The sequence below is a fragment of the Tenrec ecaudatus genome, chromosome 3 (genome assembly GCF_050624435.1).
Source record: "Tenrec ecaudatus isolate mTenEca1 chromosome 3, mTenEca1.hap1, whole genome shotgun sequence".
Classification (NCBI taxonomy): Eukaryota; Metazoa; Chordata; class Mammalia; order Afrosoricida; family Tenrecidae; genus Tenrec; species Tenrec ecaudatus.
The window spans coordinates 217,198,370-217,218,077 of record NC_134532.1 but is presented as its reverse complement, the minus strand read 5'-3'; the positions used below and the strand labels follow the sequence as shown (position 1 = coordinate 217,218,077).

The following is a 19,708-nucleotide window of genomic DNA, read 5'->3' as shown; positions in this document are numbered from 1 at the left end:
GTGACAGGCGTGGCTGGGGTGACCCACAGCCCCTCTTGACACACTGGGGCAGAGACTGGCTCCCAGGAGCCCTGACCAAAGCCCAAGGACTCTGAACTTTGTTGGGTTTTGTTCTTTGGGGGTTTGGGCAGTTCCCTGGTGCCACGGAGAGATCAGCCACTGTGGTGTGTCATGCCCTCGGCGCTGTCCTTGTACATGTGTGAGCGTGTCTCATGCCTCTGGCAGCAGTAGTAATCGATCGATCAGAGGAGACCAGTGAGTGCCGCCCAAGGCCTTGCTCTGACCAGGCTGGACTGGATGGGCATGTGCTCAGCAGGAGCCCAGGCATAGCAGGGAACCAGTTTGAGGCCCTGGTTTGACATTAGTGAGAGCACTCAGAAGGCACTGACAAGGCGGGGCAGGCTTTTGGCCTGAAGGATGTCAGGATGGCTCGCCCCTGTGTCTTGGCTCCCACAGCCCCGGGCACTCACCGAGTGTACTCATCCCCAACAGGCCCTGGGCTGCATCTTGTACCTACTCTGCTTCCGGCAGCATCCTTTTGAGGATGGAGCAAAGCTTCGCATCGTCAACGGGAAATTCTCGATCCCTCCCAGCGACACCCGTTACACGGTCTTCCACGACCTCATCCGTAAGTTTCCTAGTGGGGACAGGTCCCACTGTTGATCAGTGCAGCAGTGGGGGTAGGGGGGGGTCTCCTTCCTGAGCATCCTGCCTGTGGCTTTTTTGGGGAGCCTCTCGCTGGGCCAACCCCTGCTGTGTTGACGGGGTTCTGAAGTGGGGGTGATCTTGGCTCCTTTTATGTTGTGCTTCACCACTCCGTCCCCTCCCTCGTGGCCCCGGCTGCTGGTGGCCTGTGAGAGTGGGTGATTGTGCCCCTCCGTTCCAGGCTCCATGCTGAGGGTCGACCCCAAAGAGCGACTGTCCATCACTGAAGTGGTCAACCAGCTCCAGGAAATTGCTGCTGCCAGAAACTTGAACCCGAAGTCACCCATCACAGAGGTAGTAGGGGCCGGCCCACCCAGGGCCGCAGCACGCGGTTGGACGATGAGGTCCGAACCGGGTGGTGTGGGCCTGACAGAACCGTCTGGACGGGGCCGGGCATGCTGGAGAGTTCTCCCGCTGCTCTGTGCTGCAACAGAGGGGCAGGAAGGCAGGGACTTGCCCTGAAGCAACTGGGGGTCAGGTCCAGAGAGCAGGGGTGTGAGTGACCCTGACTCCCCCGGGAAGGAGCCCGGACAACAGAACCCACTGGGCAAAGTGAGGCAGCAATGTGCCCGCCCGTGTGGGGTCGCAGGGGTGGAGGCATCCGTAAAAAGAAGTCGATTCCCACAGTGGGCATGCGGGGCCACCGTTCACACTGTCAGTGTGGACCCCATGGGGACGTGTCCATCAGACAGCCCCTGGGTCATGCCGACGGCGGAGCGGGAGCTGCGGCGGGCGCGGAGCCCTGCCTTTGGGCGTCTGTCTGGGGAGGAGTGAGGGCACAGAGGCGCTGTGAGGAAACGGGGCTCCAGGAAGAGAAGATCGCCCTCAGTGCTCGGCCAGCACCTCCTGTAGAGGTGTCCCCCACACCTGAGCCCACTCGATGGCAGCCGCCCTGCACCCCTCACTGCCTGTGGATGAAGACAACGCCGAATCTCCTCGCTGCCTGCCTGACGTGGGGACGTCTCACCTCTCTGGACAAGGAAGCCTTTCACCTGCTGTGGGACAACCTGACCCACTTTTTACTGGACAAGGAGACACGTCTCTTCATGGTTGACAAAGAGACCCCTCTCCTCCCGTGTGACGTGGGGACATCTCACCTCTGACAAGGAAGCCCCAGCCGTTCGCAGGGAGCTCCTGCTCCGCGGCATACCCACTCCTGCCTAGCAGTCCCTGCACCCTCCTGGCGCTGCCTGGGCACCCTCCTTCGTGTGGTGCTTGCTGTGCCCTGGAGCCTGCTGCGCGTCTTCTCTCTCGTTCCCGCCTTTGTGTCTGCGCCCATCTCCCACCCGCATCACAACATGGTCAAACACCGAAGCCAACTGCAGCCACCAGCTTCTTGCTCAGCGTTCCACAAGTCAGGGCCTCGTCTCGCTGTTCTCTGCACAGCGACGCTGTGAGTCCTCCGTCACTTGGTCAAGTTACTAGATTCTCTTCAGGGTCACTCACACCCGACTAGGCCCCCAGCTCTCCTGGCGGCCTGCACCGCTGGCCACTCAGCGATGCCATCCCTTGGCCAGCCTTGTCTTCCTTAACCCCCTCACCCCTCTGGAACGCTCTGGGGCCCGGTGCCCAGCCCTCTGCTGTGAGAACTTGCCACCGCTGCGTCAGCCCAGCCTCCTTCCACAGCCCTGGACTCCCACCGTGGACAGCCTCATGGGACATGGGACAACTGTTTCCTAGGCTACTCGCCAGCATCTCCTGCCAGTCTTGTCCTCCCACCTTGGGAAGGGGCAGCTCTGTTCCTTTTGGTGCCCTGGCCCTGCACCTGGGTCATCCTGGACTCCCTCCTCTCGGACTGTGGGTCTCGCAGTCAGGGTGCGCCCCGCAGGCAGAGGTGGGGTTGCTGTGGAAGCTGAGACTGCTTTGGGTCTCTGCCCCGCATCCATCTGACTTGAGGACACGACCCAAGGATGACTCGGCCCTGCTGCGTCTCCCGGCGGCCCCACCACCCGGCACTGCTCTGTCTGTCCTTGGGCAGGCGTGGCCGCCCACATGCTGCAGCCTGGCTCCTGGGGCTCTCCCTGGGTGAAGGCACATGGGCATTGGCCATGTTGGGTGTCATCAGCGTGTTCCCAGATGCTGTCTCCCAGAGGGCTCTCCTGGCGGTTCCCAGGGGCGAGTGCACCAGGGGCGAGTGCACCCCAGTCTTGTCCCGTCGGCCCTGGGTAGTGCTTTGCTGGTTGATGGGAGAGTGAGAGTTCACCTGGTGGGGAAGGACGGTGGTCGGTGGGAAGTGTCCCTGTTCTGCCCGCAGCTGGAGGGGAATGGGTCGCGTGGAGGATTGATCCCGTGCATTTGGAATCATTGCAGCTCCTGGAACAGAATGGAGGCTTCGGGAACAGTGCCCAGCCCCGAGGGCCACCCCCTCCAGGGGCTCTGGGTGCCCGGCCCTCAGGCACCGTGAACAGCGGGTACAGTGGAGGTCAGTGCTGCCGGGGTCGCTCGGCCCACCCTCCTCTTCCTCCCGGTACAGCTCCTGGGTCCTGAGGAGCAACAGCCTTTCTCTGGGGGAGATAAGCTGCCAGTCCAGGGTTCCCTTGCCCCCCTCTCCTGCAGCTCAGTGACACCCCACCCCCAAGGTCCTCAGAGCTGGTAGATTGGCCATTTACATTTTATCTCTGAGAAGAGACGGCCCTAGCAGAGCAGGAAGAGGTGCTGGGAAGGGGCCCTGCCTGTGGGCTCCACTGTCCCCTGTGGGGCCATGAATGGTGGTGCTTACTCGCTCGGCCAGGCAAGCTCCCCCGGGCCCTAGTGCTCACGAGCTTCTGGGTGAGGGGTCTTGTAGACCCCACTGAAGAGGCCCAGCTGAGGCCCCAACCTGGTAGCACAGACTGTCAGGCAGCTTCCCAGGCCTTGGAACCCCTGCTTCCCCTGGCGGGGGCCAGAGGACCACAGCCTGGCAGGGACATGGACGCAGTGGCAGAGGAGCAGGGGGCCTTGTGCTAGGAGGAGGCTGAGGTGGCTCGTTGGGGTAAGGATTGGTGTGACGTCCAGCACTAGGGAAGCAGAGGGAAAGGAGGGCGAGTAGCTGGAAGAGCCTGTGGGGCCTGCCAGGATGTGGCCTCTGAGAGACATGAGGAGAGGTTATCTGAACATTGGGCCAAGATAGGTGGGGAGCGCTCCGGGAGGCTGTGGGAAGCCCCAGGTTCGGAAACGTTTGAGCTCTGAGTACCTGCCTACGGGTCCTGAGGCCCCTGAGGGGAGGCAGGTGGGCACCAGGGAGGTCCTGCGTAGCTGTGGGTTGTTCGTCAGCTTGGAGATGTAGCCCGGATGTCAGCGCACGGTGCGGGGCAGTGACAAACGCGGGAAGCTGCAGCCTGCCCCTTGCCTGCTCATGGCCCAGCCTTGGGGAACCTCACCTGGGGCGGTGCAGGCCGGGCCACAGTGGGCCTGTGGACACTGCGATGTGCACACATCTTGCGGCTTTCCTCTGTGCCGTTCGTGTAAGTCATACATCATTCATACAACTCTTCTCACCTCTCCCCGTGCTGTCGGCGCGTTGTGAAAGGTCCGTGTTTAAAGTGTGAACGACAGAGAGGAAGGTGCCATCAAGTGACACAGCAACACAGCACTGCCGGGTCCCGTCCCTGTGCCTGACTGTCACCATGCCAGTCCATCTACTTTATCAAGCGTGAGGTCCTCCAGGACTGCTCTCCTGATAACGTGAGATGAAGTCTTGCCACCGTTGCCTGTATAAACTGCACCCCCAACACACCCACAAAACCCCAACTACGCCCAGCCGAGGGCCGTTGAGTCGATTCTGACTCACAGTGCCCATGGACAGGGCTGCCGTGGGGGTAAATAGTGACAGGAGCAGACAGCCTCGTCACTCTTCTTAGAAGCAGCTGCTTGGTTTGAACCACTGGCCTTGCAGTTTAGCAACCCAGTGCTTACCAGGACTCCTCACAGACCACAGTGGAGCGCAGACTTCTCTTCTGTGCCCTGGGACTCAATGTGACTGCTGCATGGGGTCTGGAGCTGACCAGCAGTGCCTCTGGACGCTGCTTCTCTGCTCCCCCCTCTCTCCCTCTCGTGGAGGAAATGGTCAGCACTTCCTTTTGGGAGGAAGACTTTCAAACTCGATGCAGAAACCAGGTGGCCAAGAAGTGGAGGCTAGTAGCTAGTACCTTGGAGAGATGGCCAGGGGGCTGTGGTGGAAGGTGGCTGGAGCTGGTGACCACCTGAGGGGGCCTGCTGGCCTGCAGCCTGGGGCCTCGTGGCTGCTCTGCCCTGGACGGGTGAGCACTGGCTGCTCTCTGGGCCTCTCGATGGCCTTCCTGGGCCAGGGAGTGAGATGGGAAGGTGGCCTCGCACGGTCCCGGCTGGTGGCAGACTCAGGCCTCTTGTTGTTGTCACTTGGCTGAAGGTTTCCAATTGTGTTTCCAGTCAGGAAGTCAGACCCTTCCACCTCATTGATCCTATCCCACAAAGTCGAGTCAAGTACCCCCTTCCTCCCGGAGTTTCCTGTCTGTCCCCCCTCCTCTCTCCCGTAAACCCTCCCTTTGCCCTTGGGTCAGTGTTGCCCTGGGATCGCAAATGGTGGGTGTTGCGAGGAGCCAGCCCCTCAGGGTGTTGGCACCTCCCATAGATCCATTTGCTGGACATTGAGGCCCGGGAATGAGCGCTCTTCCTGACCTGCAGGGTGAAGAGGCTGTCGGCCTGGGACCCTTCCCGTCCGTCTCTTCCCCACCAATAAGCCTGGTCTCTTTTGTGATTTCTGGTTTTGTTTCCACCTATCTCCCCCTCTCTATCTACTTCTAATGTGCCCCCTTGCAGGGCAGTTGGGCCTGGCAGCCAGACATCCTCTCCTTGTGGTCTCCGGGTCGTGGGCGCTGGCAGTCTGTGGCCTGCTAGTTCTTTGGGCTGACTGTGCCGCCAGCTGCCCTTTGCTTTGCTCTCTCTCCTCTGGACAGAGGGGCCCAGCGTGGCCCCTCCACTCTCCGCTTGCCGGCTGCTCCGTACCCAGCAGGGCGGAGAACGTGGGCCAGCGTGCTCTTGACGATTGTTTCAAGGTGAGCTGCACTTGTCCGAGAACCCGCAGCCTTTGGCCTTGTTGTAAGGAAAGCAAGGAAACACTCCAGTACACGCCGCTCCTCGGGGAAGAAGCCCCCTTGAGCTACAGATTTGAGAGCCCAGGCCAGGGCACAGTCCAGCCTGCCACCCACCAGGGACCTCATGTCTGTCCACAGAGTGTGTGGGGTGTCCGGTGTTTGCTTTCACACTGACTTTGTGCCACCCCCTAGTCAGACCTTCCCTCCAGGCTCCTGTGTTCTGGAAGGACTGCAGTGTGTTGACCAGCACGCTGACTCTGTGCCCTCTGGAGGCGCTCAGTCCCAGACAGAGGGCACACAGCAGGGGCAGGGTGAAGGCAGTTCTTAACCAGCTAAGCACCTCCCCGCTCCCCTTCTCAGACGGACTAAGGCAGTGGTCAGGACAGCGGCAGACTGGCTGGGCTTGAGGCTGGCTCGTCAATGCCGCTCGCTGTTTTCAGAGCTCTGCATGCTCTCAGTGTATGGAGGCCCCGGGGCCCCACCTGCTCCTACAGCCCCACGGCTGGTGACCCAACTTCAGGCTCCAGCTCTGCCCCCGTCCACCCAGCCCTCTCCTCCCTGTGCATGTGTCTGTCTCCCTCCCTGGGTGACTGACTCCCACTGAGGGTCCACATATTCATCCCCCGCCCCCCTCGTATCTCTGCCCAGGGACTCTGGCTGTCTGCTCGCCCTTGTCCTTACAGACAGTTCTTTGAGGGAGCATGCACTGCCCCCAGCCCTCTTTCAGGTCTGGGAGGCCTTATGATGACACCTGACCACCTTCCCGTGGCCCCTGAGCTTCAGGAAGTGCCTGTGTGACACCCCAAGCCGTTCCCCCTGCTTCTGCTTGCTGCTCCCACCCCCCTTCTGACTCCCAGGCTGCACAACCTCTGGTCTTCGCCCCACATGCGTGCTCACTCGCAGGGTCACTTGGTCGTACTGTCACCACACAGCCTGGGCTGGGGCTCTCCAGGACCTTCTGGAGTGGAAGGCAGGCCCAGAATGGTGGCAGCGGGGGGGGGGGGGTGGCGTGGGGGAGACGACACACACTGAGAGTAGGCGCAATGTGAGGTCGTGTGGGAGGGGATGCAGGGTCTCCTGAGTCAACAGGCTTCTCCAGAGAACCGAGGACAGGCTGAGGAGGGAAGTCTGGGGCCCGGGACCACAGCAAGCACAGCTAGGGCGTCTCCCTGTCAGGATGAGCCCGGGGGAGCAGGGTGGATGCCAGGGCCAACCATATCCCCCACAGGGCCTTTCCTCCAGCCGGCTCTGCCCACACCCCTCTCTGTGAATACCCAGCTCCCCTGAGCAGGGGCACGGCGGCCTGGTGCTCCTGGTGTGTGCATGCCGCCCCCAGCCATTGTTGTCTGCAGGCCTGGCGGTTGCGGAGTACGACCAGACCTACAGCGGCTTCTTGGACATCCTCAGGGGAGGCACGGAGCGGCTGTTCACCAACATCAAGGACACCTCTTCCAAGGTCATCCAGTCTGTTGCCAAGTAAGTGTGCGCGCCGGGGCCTGCACAGCCACATCACACTGGGAGTGCTCTTCCCGCCCGGGCTGCCCAGTCTCTCCTGTCAGGACTGTTCGGTGGGTGCAGCCTCGGCCCAGGCGCCCAGCAGACCAGGGCTTGGCGCTCAGGCCCGAGGCCCTTGGACAGCGTGCCTGAGTGCTGCTGGGAAGCCATTCTAGGCTGTAGCCAGACCCAGGTCCCTTCTCAGGAGCCCTGAGGTGCTTGCCCAAAGCAGAGACGCTCTGCCACCATCAGAACCACCCACCAGCCCCCAAGCTGTGCTATCAGCGCCACCCGCTTCCCCAAGAGGACACCCTTCCCAGGCCCCTCTGCTCCGCCGTCCCCGGAGGCTGCCTTGGGCTCCTGGCTGCCTGCCTTGTCGTCCTCAGCATGCAGACACGGAGTGTGGTCGCAGTCCCTAGTCGGGTTTGGTTCGTCTGATGTCAGCTTCTTCGGTGGCCCGGCTGTGATGTCTTTTAAGGACTCTGGCTGAGTGCTGCCCCTCAAAGGACCGTCAGGTCCTCGTGCTCAGCTCTCAGCTTCCAGTTACGATGTGTCCGTGTCCGTGAGGCAGTGCGAGGGGTGAGCAGGCGCGAGTGTGATCTAGGAAGAGCCAGCATGTGCTGTGTGCGCATGGGAACACTTGCTAGCGTGGCCGGTCTAAGTGGTGTGTCCCCACGTGGTCTGTTCCCTTGGAAGGGCTCACCTTTCTGGAAGCCGAGGGCCCCCTCCTGGGTCCAGTTCCCCCTCAGCAGCTGGCGTGTGGTCCAGGTGTGGTTGCTCTCTGGTGCGGTAGGATCTTCCCGGATGTGGTTGGCTGGCTGCAAGTGCTCTCGGGACCTGGGGCCTCATTGACTTGTGTTTTCTTTTGTATGACGCCGTCCTTTGTGCCCGCGCCTGCCCACCTGCAGCACCAGGTAAATGCATGCGGCCCGAGTGGCGTGCTGTGCGCTTCCTGCTGGTCGACTGGCCGGGCGGCTGCAGGCTGGGCCCTCGGTGCATGGCTGCAGGGGTGTGGAGTGGCGCTCGGTGTGGCCAAGAGCTCCTCCAACCCTGCCCTGCCCTGCTGGCCCCGAGGAGGGAGCTGCAGATGGGCGTGCTGCTAAGGAAACTGGCCGCCAAGAGCCTCTTGTTCAGCACCTGTCTGTGACAGCGTCACAGCTTGTCTGAGGGCAGTGCCTCCTGCAGGGTCTTCACCTGAGGGCACCTGGGCCCCAGAGATCCCCTGATGGAAGGTGGCTCTGCGTGGTCCAGCCCCCACCTTCCTGCCGACTGGGGCCCTGGTGGCACCGTGGCTAAGCGCTTGATGCTAGCTGGAAGGTCGGCGTTTGAACCTACCAGACGTGCCTCCTTGGACCCCACCAGCTGGCTGGGACCTGAATCAACCAGGCAAAGACCCAAAGAGCCAGCCCCCAGGTCACAGCGAGCCCTGGGGCGTTTGCTCTCGCCGTGTTGGTGGTCATGCTGGGGCTGACAGGAGACGGGAGAGAAGGTGTGCAGCCGAGAGGGATGACAGGAGCGGCCCGGGGGCATGCTCCCCACGGAGGCTGCTCAAGGGGGAGAGAGGTACGGCAGGCGTCCATGGGACGCCCCAGGCACCCTCATCAGAGGGGGGCAGCCCACTCACAGCTCTTCCACCAGGGAGGCTCGTTAGTGGTTCAGTCCCCTAGGCCCGTGGGTGCTGCGCCGTGGGAGCGTGGCACCAGGCTGCCATGAGCAAGGGTCTGCGAGGACGGGTGGAGCCCGCACTGTGGGCAGCTGAGCACCATTGTCAGGGGCCAGGCCTGGCCCCAGGCGACCGCACTGACCACTTGGGACACCTGTCTCCCTAGTGAAGAGCCTGAGCGTTGGAAGGCCCGCCAACCACATGGACAAGCACAGGTGCCTCACCATCCCCGTCCCGTCTCGTCTCACGAGTGCATGACTCGGTCTTGGATGAGGAGCTGGCAGGGGGCTAAGCCCACCCATCTTCCCAAGGGGTGGTGGCCAACTTCTCAGGGAGCCTCGCAGTCATGTGAAGGGTGCCAGAGATGTGCCTCTGTGAGCCTGAGGGACCCACGGTCAGGTGTTGATGCAGCCCCAGCTGGTGGCACATCCTTGGGCCTGTGTCCTGACTGAGGCCCCGGGGGTGGGCGTGACGCCTTCCTTTATGAGTCTCGTTTATAGAGGTGCTGGGTCTGCACCTACACGCACACGCAGCGGTACATGCTGGCACATGCACACACCCGTGTTTGCACACGTACGCCCCACCCCTCAGGCCAGGTGAGGCAGCCTCCCGGCCTGGGGCTCTGTCCCTTCCTGAGCCCGCGCTCTCCTTGAATCGCAGCTACGCGAAGGGCGACTTGGACATCTCCTACATCACGTCTCGGATTGCCGGTACGTGTCCTGATGCTGCTTTGTCTGATTCCCAGTGGGACCTCTGACGGCTTGGGGGTTCGGCGAGGGGCAGGGGCTTCGCCTTTCCTAGGGGACTTGTCAGCATTGGTTTCTCAAAGGGTCCTGAGTGTCTTGGGGATCCTGTGACGAAGCAGTCCACAGAGCATCCTCCTGCAGGGACCTGAGGATGCTAGGGGTCCCCTGAGGCTCTACATGGGGTGGGCGGGTGGTGGTGGTGGTGTGGGGGCGGGGGGCAGTGCCTGTTTCAAGCCCCGGCGGCGGTGGCCGTGGTGGCTGAGCTGGTACACGGCTAGCTCCCCGCAGGCACCAAGGGTAGAAGTGTGTCAGGGTCTGCGGCAGACTCCGGTCTGGACGTGGAGCGCCTCTGCACCTGCCTGGGTGCTGAGGGTGTGTCCTGAGAGCGCCTTACGTACGGGGCACCTCTACCTGGACTGTGGGCGGGTGTGTTTTCTGCCCTGGTGGCTCCGCTGCCATCTTGGCTGCTGTCCCAGTTGGTTTCCAGCCGTGAGCAGCTTCCACCTGGCTGAGGGGCAGGTGCCCGCGTGTACCCTGCGGCCATACAGCACCTGGTGGAGCTCCATGTGCTGGGCTGGGCCTGCTGGTGGGCGGGGTGAGAGCAGTGCTGGCGGGGCACCGGGGGCTGACCCCCGCTTGTTGCAGCCATGTCATTCCCGGCCGAGGGTGTGGAGTCGGCCATCAAGAACAACATTGAGGACGTGCGGCTCTTCCTGGACTCCAAGCATCCAGGGCACTACTCAGTCTACAACCTGTCCCCCAGGACCTACCGGGCCTCCAGGTTCCATGGCAGGGTCAGTGAATGGCCCAGGGAGGCCTGGAGGAGCGGGGGTCCAGGCCAGGCCTATCCAGGCTGTGCACAGGAGCTCCAGAGGGGAGGGGCCTACATGGGAGCACCCGGGCAGAGCGGGCGACAGCGCAGCTGGGACAGAGCAGAGGTGGCTGTGCGGTCTGCACTTAGGCGGTACTGGTGTGGCTTCACACCAGAGGTGGAGCATGCCTGTAGGGACCCCACCGGAACTGCCACACACCAGGTGAGGGACCCCTTGGTCCTATAGGTGTACGGACAACAAAGGGGTGACAACCTGTTATTGAGGACATGCGGCCTCTGCTGGGGAGCTCCCAGGGGGATCGCGCTGGCTTCCCTGGTGAACAGCGAGGCCAGAGCATGGTGAGAGCAGACACCGAGAGTGCTTTGTGAAGCGTGGTCACCGCAGCCACCAAAGAGCCTAGGTGTTGAGAGGCACGCGGGAGAAAGAGAAGGAGCTGGCGGGCCCGGTGCCTGCAGTGGTGCCCGTAGGGGTGGGGGTGAAGGTGGCATGTCCAGTCACAGGAAGCAAAGGACCACAAGTGTGGGGTCAGGGCAGGCAGGGGCCGGGCTAAGCCAACTCCTGCCTCACAGGTGACAGAGTGCGGCTGGGCCGCCAGGCGAGCGCCCAACCTGCACACCCTCTTCAGCATCTGCAGGGACATGCACGCGTGGCTCAAGCAGGACCCCAGGAACGTGTGTGTGGTGCACTGCATGGTGAGTCGCTCGTCACAGTGACAGCGCCGCAATGGTTAGGGACGGGTGCTTGTGACCCGGGGACATTCCAAGAGGGAAAGGCCACCCTGACTACACGCAGGACACTCATGTTCTTGAGGGGTGAAAGAACAGACACATGGGACCCCCTCTGACTCCTCGGGGTACGCAGGGGTGTGGACTAGCCGGCTTCTGGGTGGAGACGACTCGGAGAGCAGGTGGGTGCCTGGTTCCTGTGGGGCCATGGAGGGGCGGGGACTGTGAGCAGGAGCAGGGGGAGCGGTGGGGGAGCAGAGCCAGAGAACCCCTGACAGCTCACGCAGGGAAGATGGAGGGTCCTGGGGACATGACCCAGAGCGTAGGGTGTGAGTTGGGGACAGAGCACGGTGGGCCTGCTTGGAGCCCATGCCTCCGCTGGAGTCTGAGCTCTCCGAGCTTGGTGTGCCCCCACAGTAGAGAGGGCCACGGGAGGCAGGGAGCTGGTGCCTGTGCCCATGAGTCCTCTGCCCTACCTTCAGTGTGGAGGCCTGGTCAGGCTGTGATGATGCCCGCGTCTCTTCCCTGCAGGATGGGAGGGCCGCGTCGGCTGTGGTGGTCTGCTCCTTCCTGTGCTTCTGCCGCCTCTTCACCACCGCCGAGGCTGCCGTCTACATGTTCAGCATGAAGCGCTGCCCGCCGGGCATCTGGCCGTCGCACAAGAGGTACCTGCCCGAGCTCCTCGAGGTGCTGCGTGCAAGCTCCCTCAAGGTGGTCTGGGAGAAGTGACTCAGCCCCTAGCTCCACTCCCACCCTCCACGCACACGGGCCCCGCGAGGTGGTCTTGTGCCAGGAAGCCTGGTTTGAGCCTGACACGGTCCAGTGTTCTCTTCAGGCCCCCACGGTGACCCTTCAACAGAAGTGGGCACCTTCACGCTCTCCCTGCACACACACAGGATGCTGCAGTGTGGTGTGGGAACAGGCTCGTGAACTCTGATGGGAAGTGCGGCTTCAGATGGTCTTCTAGCTGGTGACCCCATCACGTGGGGCATATGCGAACCCCCTTGCTGCGACTCTGGGCCAGCCCAAGTCAGCCCTCTCTACTCAGCAGCAACAAAACTCGAGTGACCCGCCAGGACCCACCCGTCAGTTCCCACCTGGGGTCACTCCTCCTGCAGCCCCCTCCTCCCGCTGCCCCGTCCCCAGAAGCGAAGTTAGCCATTCGGAGTCCCCAGTCTTCAGAATCGTTCCTCTCTGAAAGCCCTGCTCATGTCATGGGGCAGGACCAGCCTTGCTGGTCGGAAAGCACATGAGCTTGACTGGGGCAGACCCGGATGTCCCTCCACCACCCGCAAAGCCCACGGGGAAGAGAGGCCATGAGCTCAGCCAGGGAAACGAGTAGTCGGGCCGACACAGAACCAACACGGGACGTGACTGCAGGCCCTTCGAGCAATTGTGGGCTGTCCGTCCAGCAACGTGTTAGCTGGGATTGCCCCCGAAGGACCCAGCGTGAGTGCCACGCTTAGAGGGCTCGGGCCATCCTGCATCGCTGTTGAAGTGGGGTTCAGACCATTCCTCAACAGAAGACCCCATGTCTAGCTGGTTGTACTGGTGAGATTATGCAAAGTGTACCCACTGGTCTAGTCAACAGAGGAGGTGTGACCAAGTGCACAGATGCTCCGCGAGCCAGTGGGGGTCGCAGGGCTGGCCTGTACTGGACGGCCATGGAGAAAGAGGCACTGCTGGTGTGAGAACTTTCTCTCTTTTCCACTTCCATGTACAGTACCAAAGCCTGCTGTCATCAAGTCAGTTCCAGCTTAGAGTGCCCCTTTTTAGACAGGTTGACTGCCCCCAGAATTTCCAAGAGGGACATCCAGGTGGGGAGAGGCCACCGCCTCGTCCCCCCCCAGGGAGCAGCTGATGAGTTTGAACCATCGGCCACGCAGTATGTGCATCCAAGCACGGACCCACTGTGCTGCCTGTGGCCCTGTGGTAGCTGCAGTGGCGGGGAGCTCCTGTGCCCTGTGCAGGGTTTGCCGCTCAGGCTCCTGGGGGGCCTGGCCCTTTGGAAGAGGGTCTGGAGGGCAGATGGTTGCCTGCAGACAGCTGCGCTACCAACTGCTGGTAGAGAGGACAGGCCTCCGGGAACCAAGGGCTGCAGGGACTGGATTCCACCGTCAGCCACAGAAACGGGGAAGTGGAGCCTGCGCGCCCGCCGAGAACGCAGCGCAATCAGCCCCAGGATTGCCATCTAGTGAGAGGCCAGCACTGGGTGCCAGACTGTGCCTGCTGACGTGCCGTGGTGGGCTGGTTTCGGGAGCTGGACTAGGGCCACCTTACGAGGAGCACTGGGACAGTCCACCAGTGTGCAGTGGGCTTCCAGGTGCACACACGTACCACACATGTGACACCTGGTGGTGCGCCGTGTGTCCTCCGATATATAGGGCACACGTGTGACCCACTGCTCTGAGCGCCCTTGTGACGTGGCATCTGTACTGGGTGTGCTCCGGGGGAGTGTGCCCAGCCAGGCCTCTGGGCATGTAGAACACACGGGTGACTGCTGACCGCGTGGTCCCGAGGTAGCGAGAGCACATGCGTGACTCAGCGTGTTCTGGGGAGCATAGAGCACGTGTGTGACACAGTACTGACTGTGCAGAGAGCACACGTGACACCAGAGACATGGGCGGGGGAGGGTGGGAAACCTTTTGTCTGCCAGGGCCGTTTGGACATTGGTAACCTCATTCACAGGCCATGCTGGTCAAAGGTTTCGTGAGCTCACCCCTAAGGTGGTGGCTGGAACGGCTCCTCGCGGGCGAGGAAGGTGATGTGAGCTGGCATTCCTTAGACCCCGCTGTGTCCTGACTGAGGGCCCTCAGGGACACGGAGCGCAAGACCCACTGAGCGCCTTCATACTGACAGGTACATAGAGTACACGTGTGACATGGTGGCCGAGGAGCCCATCACGCCGCACAGCAAGCCCGTCCTGGTGAGGGCCATCGTCATGACCCCTGTGCCCCTGTTCAGCAAGCAGAGGAACGGCTGCCGGCCCTTCTGTGAGGTCTACGTTGGGGGTGAGCGTGTGGCCACCACGTCCCAGGAGTACGACAGGATGAGGTGAGTCTGGTTCTTTGGGACAATGGGAAACAAGTGCACCGGGAGCCTTTGACCTTGGCTTTGAGCTCCGTGAGCAGGCCTTTAGAGGCCTCTGGCCGCCACCCATTGGCTTGCCAGACTCGTGTGCTGGGGGTGTAGCTCCTCAGATGGCCCCCAGACGGCCTGTTTGCATGGACACCACAGGCTGCGAGTGCGCGTGCACCGTGCCTGCATTTTTGACCTCCGAAGGCCCCGGCGTTCTAGCTGGGCCTGTGAGCCTGGTCTGACTTAGGACACCATCTCCCCTCGCTCCCCTCAGGGACTTTAGAATCGAGGATGGCCGAGCCGTGATCCCCCTGGGCGTCGCAGTGCAGGGGGACGTACTCATCGTCATCTACCATGCGCGCTCCACCCTCGGAGGGAGGCTGCAGGCCAAGGTGAGCCTTCCCGGCCCCTCCCTTCCCAGCTTCAGCCGCGGAGGTGGACTTCTGGGTTCTTCCACGTCCCCGCTCTGCTTCCGCTGTAAGAGAAACCCCGCGGCAGATGAAACGTGCTTCCTCTCCGTTCAGGAAAGGCACTGGCCGCGGGGGAAGGCGTTCTTCTCCGACGGCCTGGGGGAAGTCTCTGTCACCGGCATAAACCCACAGACCCTGGGTCTAGGACTTTCTCAGCCCAGGGACTCTGGGTCCAAGGGATGCTCTCCAAGCCTGGGGCTTCTTCCTGCTGCTCTGATCCCTGCTCGCCCATTTAACCGCTTAGATCTCAAGAGATGACCTCAGGTTCCAGGCTGATGCTCTGCGGGGCGTGCTGCTGCTAGTCTAGACTAGGCAACTCCATCACCTCACAGAGGATCACGGCCCAGCCAGGTGGGCACGTACTCTGGGAGGCCACCGTCCAGCCCCGGTATTTGACTTCTGGCACATTTCAAAGTTGAGCGGTTATCTGGCAAGTGCTTCTGCACATTAATTAGTCACCTGCCACCTGGAGTCCCCGATGTTGTGCACAAGGCCGAGGGGATGGAGCTCCCAGCGTCCCTTCAAGCTGAAGGGGACGACTTGGTCTTGTTTGTCCTGGGCTCATCCTGGTGCCGCATCACCACGGGCCTCTGCTTGCTTGGGGCCATTGCCATTCCAGAGACTCAAGCGTCCGCTCCTGCTGATGCCTCCTTCCTGCTTCTCACCCCTTCTTCCCCCTGCTTCCCCCACCCCTACCCCACACACAGCATGCTCCCTGAGGGCACCGTGGTCTCCAGGGTCCTCTCGGTGTCCTCAGGAGCTTGCTAAATGGGCAGCAGTCTCCAGGAGGCCAGGCCCGAGACCACAGCCTGCTTCCCTCCTCAGCAACGTGGGGGCCCCTTTGCTTTCTCCCCACAGATGGCGTCTATGAAGATGTTCCAGATTCAGTTCCACACTGGGTTTGTGCCCCGCAACGCTACTACTGTGAAATTTGCAAAGTATGTTGGAGTCACGCTGCGTGGCGGTCAGGCAAGGGGACCGGCGGGAGGTAGGGTGCATCCGGATCCTAGACCATGTGCTGTGTCGGTGGGCGAGTTTGCCACGTTGGACTGGAATTCTGGACCTTGCCCCCCCCCCACCCCAATCAAGGTCTCCTTTGTCTCCCAGCCCCTGTCGTGCGTTACGTTTCCTCAGCATGGTGACGTGGGGTGGGGGTGGGGGGGCGGCCAGTGTGCCTCCTTTCTTGGAACCGGCAGTGTCTGCACTGATCATGCCGTCAGCACGCAGCACTGAGCACCCTGGCAGGCACAGACATCAAGAGGGAAAGGCAGCCGCCCCTCCTGACTGGAGGCTCACTAGCTCGTTTTGGAGACAAACATAGAAGTCCGTAGAAGCAGATGGCCGATGCCCGGATCTTGCATAGCCTGTTTTCACTCACCGCAGTCCTCCAGGCCCACTAACTGCTCGCCCAGCTGTGTTCAGGGCGGAGCAGTGCGCACTGGGCCCCCGGCAGACTCCCTCGCTTCGCGTCTCGGGGAGGTGGCAGCCCTGACCCTTTGCGGCTGGGGAGCGGCAGAAGAGGTGGTCCCAGCTGCGCAGTTTGGGTTCTAAGCGTGTTGTGTGTGCTCAGTGACACGCGTGCTTTGGCAGCTGGGACAGGAAGGGAGGCCCTGTGTGGTTTGCAAGGCACAGAAGCCCTTGGGGCCGAGGGGGCTCTGCTCCCAGACAAGGACTCCAGAGGTGGCCGTGTGCGCCGTCTGACCAGTCCCTCAGAGTAGGGCCGGCACGGGAGAAGGATGCAGGGACATTTAGTGGGGCTCCTCCTCGGAGGGCTGGCATCTGCCCACATTGGGCTCGCTCAGTGTGCATTCTTCTGTGCTTCTAGACGGGGCCCTGGGGCTGCAGTGGTCACACATTAGACTGCGATCCGCTTGGCCGGCAGTTGTAAACCCGCGGCAGCCCCGCGGGAGAACCGTGACGGGCTCAGAGACCCACTCGGGTCGCTGTGGTTCCAGCACTGACTCGTGCCTGTTCGTCTACGTCTTTTCCCTTTTCTTGTCTTTGCTCCATCATTTCTGTTCCTTTTTCCTACCTCTATAGTTATTAGTAGGCAGAGACTTTTATATGATTTAAAAATGCAGAGAAAGAAGGGGATTTCTCCAGAGACTTCTATAAGATAGCAGCAACGATAAATTCTAGAATGGAAAAATACTACAGTTTAAATTCACAATTCATCTGATGCATCTAACAGAATAAATTCAGTAGGGCAGACAGAAAGGAGTTTCAAGCCATCCAGAAACTTGGGGAACCAATGAAGAACACTGAGAGGTGTAACTGGGTCAGCAATACTAACATCGTATGGATTGAAAAGAAATCCATTTGGAAATAAAATCAATGGGAACAATAGCAAAAAGGCAGAAGTGGGGGCTGCTAACAGTTAATCTGCATCAGATTCTTCCACTGGCCAGGAGGGAGGGAGTGCACTGATTTAAAGGAGACTGCTGTCGTGACAGCCAGTACATCTCTCAGAAGACAGGTCCGAATGCATAAGGAAATGAAGCCAACTGCCTCTGTCTTTACATCAAATGTAAAAGGACTACACCCCAATTAGACGGCACAGACTGCTGGGCTGTTTGAGGGGCGGGCAAGAGCCGCCCGCCCGTTTTAAAAAGCTGATGAGATCCCAGAGATGCTGACAGTCCAGAGATAGAAAAGGATGAGGCGCGTAAAGGTCAGCTCACAGAAGGCACTGGCAGCGCTCCATCCGCAGCAGGTAAGACAACGGCGTTCAGGACGGAAAGTGGACAGCACGGCGTGGAAGGGCCAGTCCCGCCGGACAAGGGTACGGTTCTGGTTATGAGCAACGAGTCCTCACCAGAAACCATTGTGGTCCATCCACGCCGACACTGGGTAGGGCTGCCCCACAGGTTCTGGAGCCTCGCCCAGGTGAGAGCTGTTGCCGCCCCGGCTTCTCTTGTGCGGCTGGTTTGAAGGGTCAGCTTTGTGTCAGCACCTGAAAGCAGCATCGACGTAGAAGGGGACAGTTCACCAGACCCACCAGTGCACACGGTCCTCGCTCCACAAGTCAACAGAGGTCAGTAGAGAGCTGTAAACGATTGTATGACTTCTCACCAGCTTCACTTGGGTGTTGAACATTGCAGTTAGCAACTAGAGCAATCGCTTCTGTGTCGGTGCTCTTGGATTGCGCCTGAAAAATACCCACCAACCCTCGTGTCTCCAGTGAAGCAATGAGCTGGTCGGTCACTGGGCAGAGCAGACTTGACGACGACAAAGTTTCTTCTCGGATAGCTAGAAAAAAACCCAGCAAATTCAACCCCAAGAAAGGAATGACCAAATGTCAGAGCAGAAGCCAATGAACCAGGAAGCAGAAGTCTAACAGGGGAAGTCAACAGGACCCGGGGAGAGGATGGCCCTTTGACCCTCCCTCCGAGTGTAACAGAACGAACAAACGGGGCATCTCTTCTGAGACATGGCGACCAGTACCTGTGGCGTGCTAGGCCTCGGAATTGATGTCACGTGTCAGGGTGTTAGAGCTGACACATCAGGGAGTAATACACACAACCAAGGGTAATAGATAGCACCCTCCCCCCATCATTCCTGCAGCCCCTCCCCGCCCTGCAGCCCCCAGACAACTACTGGGCTGCCTCGTGTCGCACGACTTCAGGGAGCCTGTATAGATACAGCCGTCCAGGCTGTGCTCTGTGAGGGGCAGGGGAGCATGGAGCGTGTGCGACCCGGCAGTGATCTGGGGGCACCCCTGTCTTACAGCCTCTTCTCTGTGGCTCTGCCGCATTTGCCTAACTCACCTGTCGACCAGCATTTAGGCCATTAGGCTAAATAAGTTGCTATGAATTCCGTGTGAAAGAAAAGAATGAACTGGAACAGCGCTGGCTGTGAGAGAAATGCAGTTCTTCCAAAAGATAAATTTGGTGTCCAGATGGCTTCACTGGGGAATTTGCCCAGCCTTTTACATTTATATTTGTTTATTTAATCCCAGGCTTTTTTGTTAATGGGGGCTCTTAGAGCTCTGATCACCATCCATCCATCCATCCATCCATCCATCCATCCATCCATTGTGTCAAACACATTTGTATATATATTTCCATCATCGTTTTCAAAACATTTTCTTTTTACTTGAGCCTTTGGTATCAGTTCATTTCCCCCCCTCCTCCCTCCCTTCATCATGAACCCTTGATAATTTATAATTTTTTTCATGTCTTACACTGACTGCTGTCTCCCTTCACCCACTTTACTGTTGTCCATCCCCCTGTGGAGGGGGTTATATGTCCATCATTGTGATTAGTTCCCTCTCTCCCCCCACCTTACCCTCCTGGTATCACTACTCTCGTTATTGGGCCTTAGGGGTTTATCTTTCCTGGATTCCCTGTGTGTCCAGCTCTTATCTGTACCAGTGTACATGCTCTAGTCTAGCTGGATTGGTAAGGTAGAATTGGGGTCATGATAGTTGGGAGGAGGAAGCATTGAAGAACTAGAGGAAAGTTGTGTGTTTCATCAGTGCTATACTGCACCCTGACTGGCTCGTCTTTTCCTTGTGACTCTTCTGTGAGGGCATGTCCAATTGCCTACAGATGGGCTTTGGGTCTCCACTCTGTGCTTCCCCCTTATTGATAGCATTTTCTGTTCTGAGTTTTTGATGCCTGATATCTGATCCATTGACACTTCATGATCACACAGGTTGGTGTGCTTTTTCCATGTGGACTTTGTTACTTCTCAGTTAGATGCTGCTTGTTTATCTTCCAGCCTTTAAGACCTCGAAGCTGTATCTTGATAGCCGGGCACCGTTAGCTTTCCCAGCCTTTTAAGGAAAAGACTCTACTAATTTTATGCTGAAGTTTCCTGAAAATAGAAAACAAGAGGATACTTTCCTCCCCCTGTTTTCTTCTGAATCCAACTTAGCCGCATCACCAAAGCCTGACAAGGACGCCATAAGCCAAAACCCAGACTCATTGTCATCGAGTGGA

At 60.1% G+C, this 19,708-nt stretch overlaps 1 protein-coding gene across 4 annotated transcripts in view; it reads left to right on the top strand.

Annotated features, from left to right (window-relative positions):
* GAK (cyclin G associated kinase) overlaps positions 1-19,708 on the top strand; it is a 57,427-nt gene that overhangs the window by 21,376 nt on the left and 16,343 nt on the right. For all 4 annotated transcript variants that reach the window (XM_075544560.1, XM_075544559.1, XM_075544558.1 and 1 more), the window contains exons 8-18: positions 493-628; positions 887-999; positions 3,016-3,127; positions 7,109-7,232; positions 9,574-9,623; positions 10,305-10,453; positions 11,062-11,184; positions 11,749-11,886; positions 14,081-14,271; positions 14,570-14,687; positions 15,624-15,703. In XM_075544560.1, the coding sequence (XP_075400675.1) occupies positions 493-628; positions 887-999; positions 3,016-3,127; positions 7,109-7,232; positions 9,574-9,623; positions 10,305-10,453; positions 11,062-11,184; positions 11,749-11,886; positions 14,081-14,271; positions 14,570-14,687; positions 15,624-15,703 (1,334 nt within the window). The remainder of the gene's footprint in view (positions 1-492; positions 629-886; positions 1,000-3,015; positions 3,128-7,108; positions 7,233-9,573; positions 9,624-10,304; positions 10,454-11,061; positions 11,185-11,748; positions 11,887-14,080; positions 14,272-14,569; positions 14,688-15,623; positions 15,704-19,708) is intronic.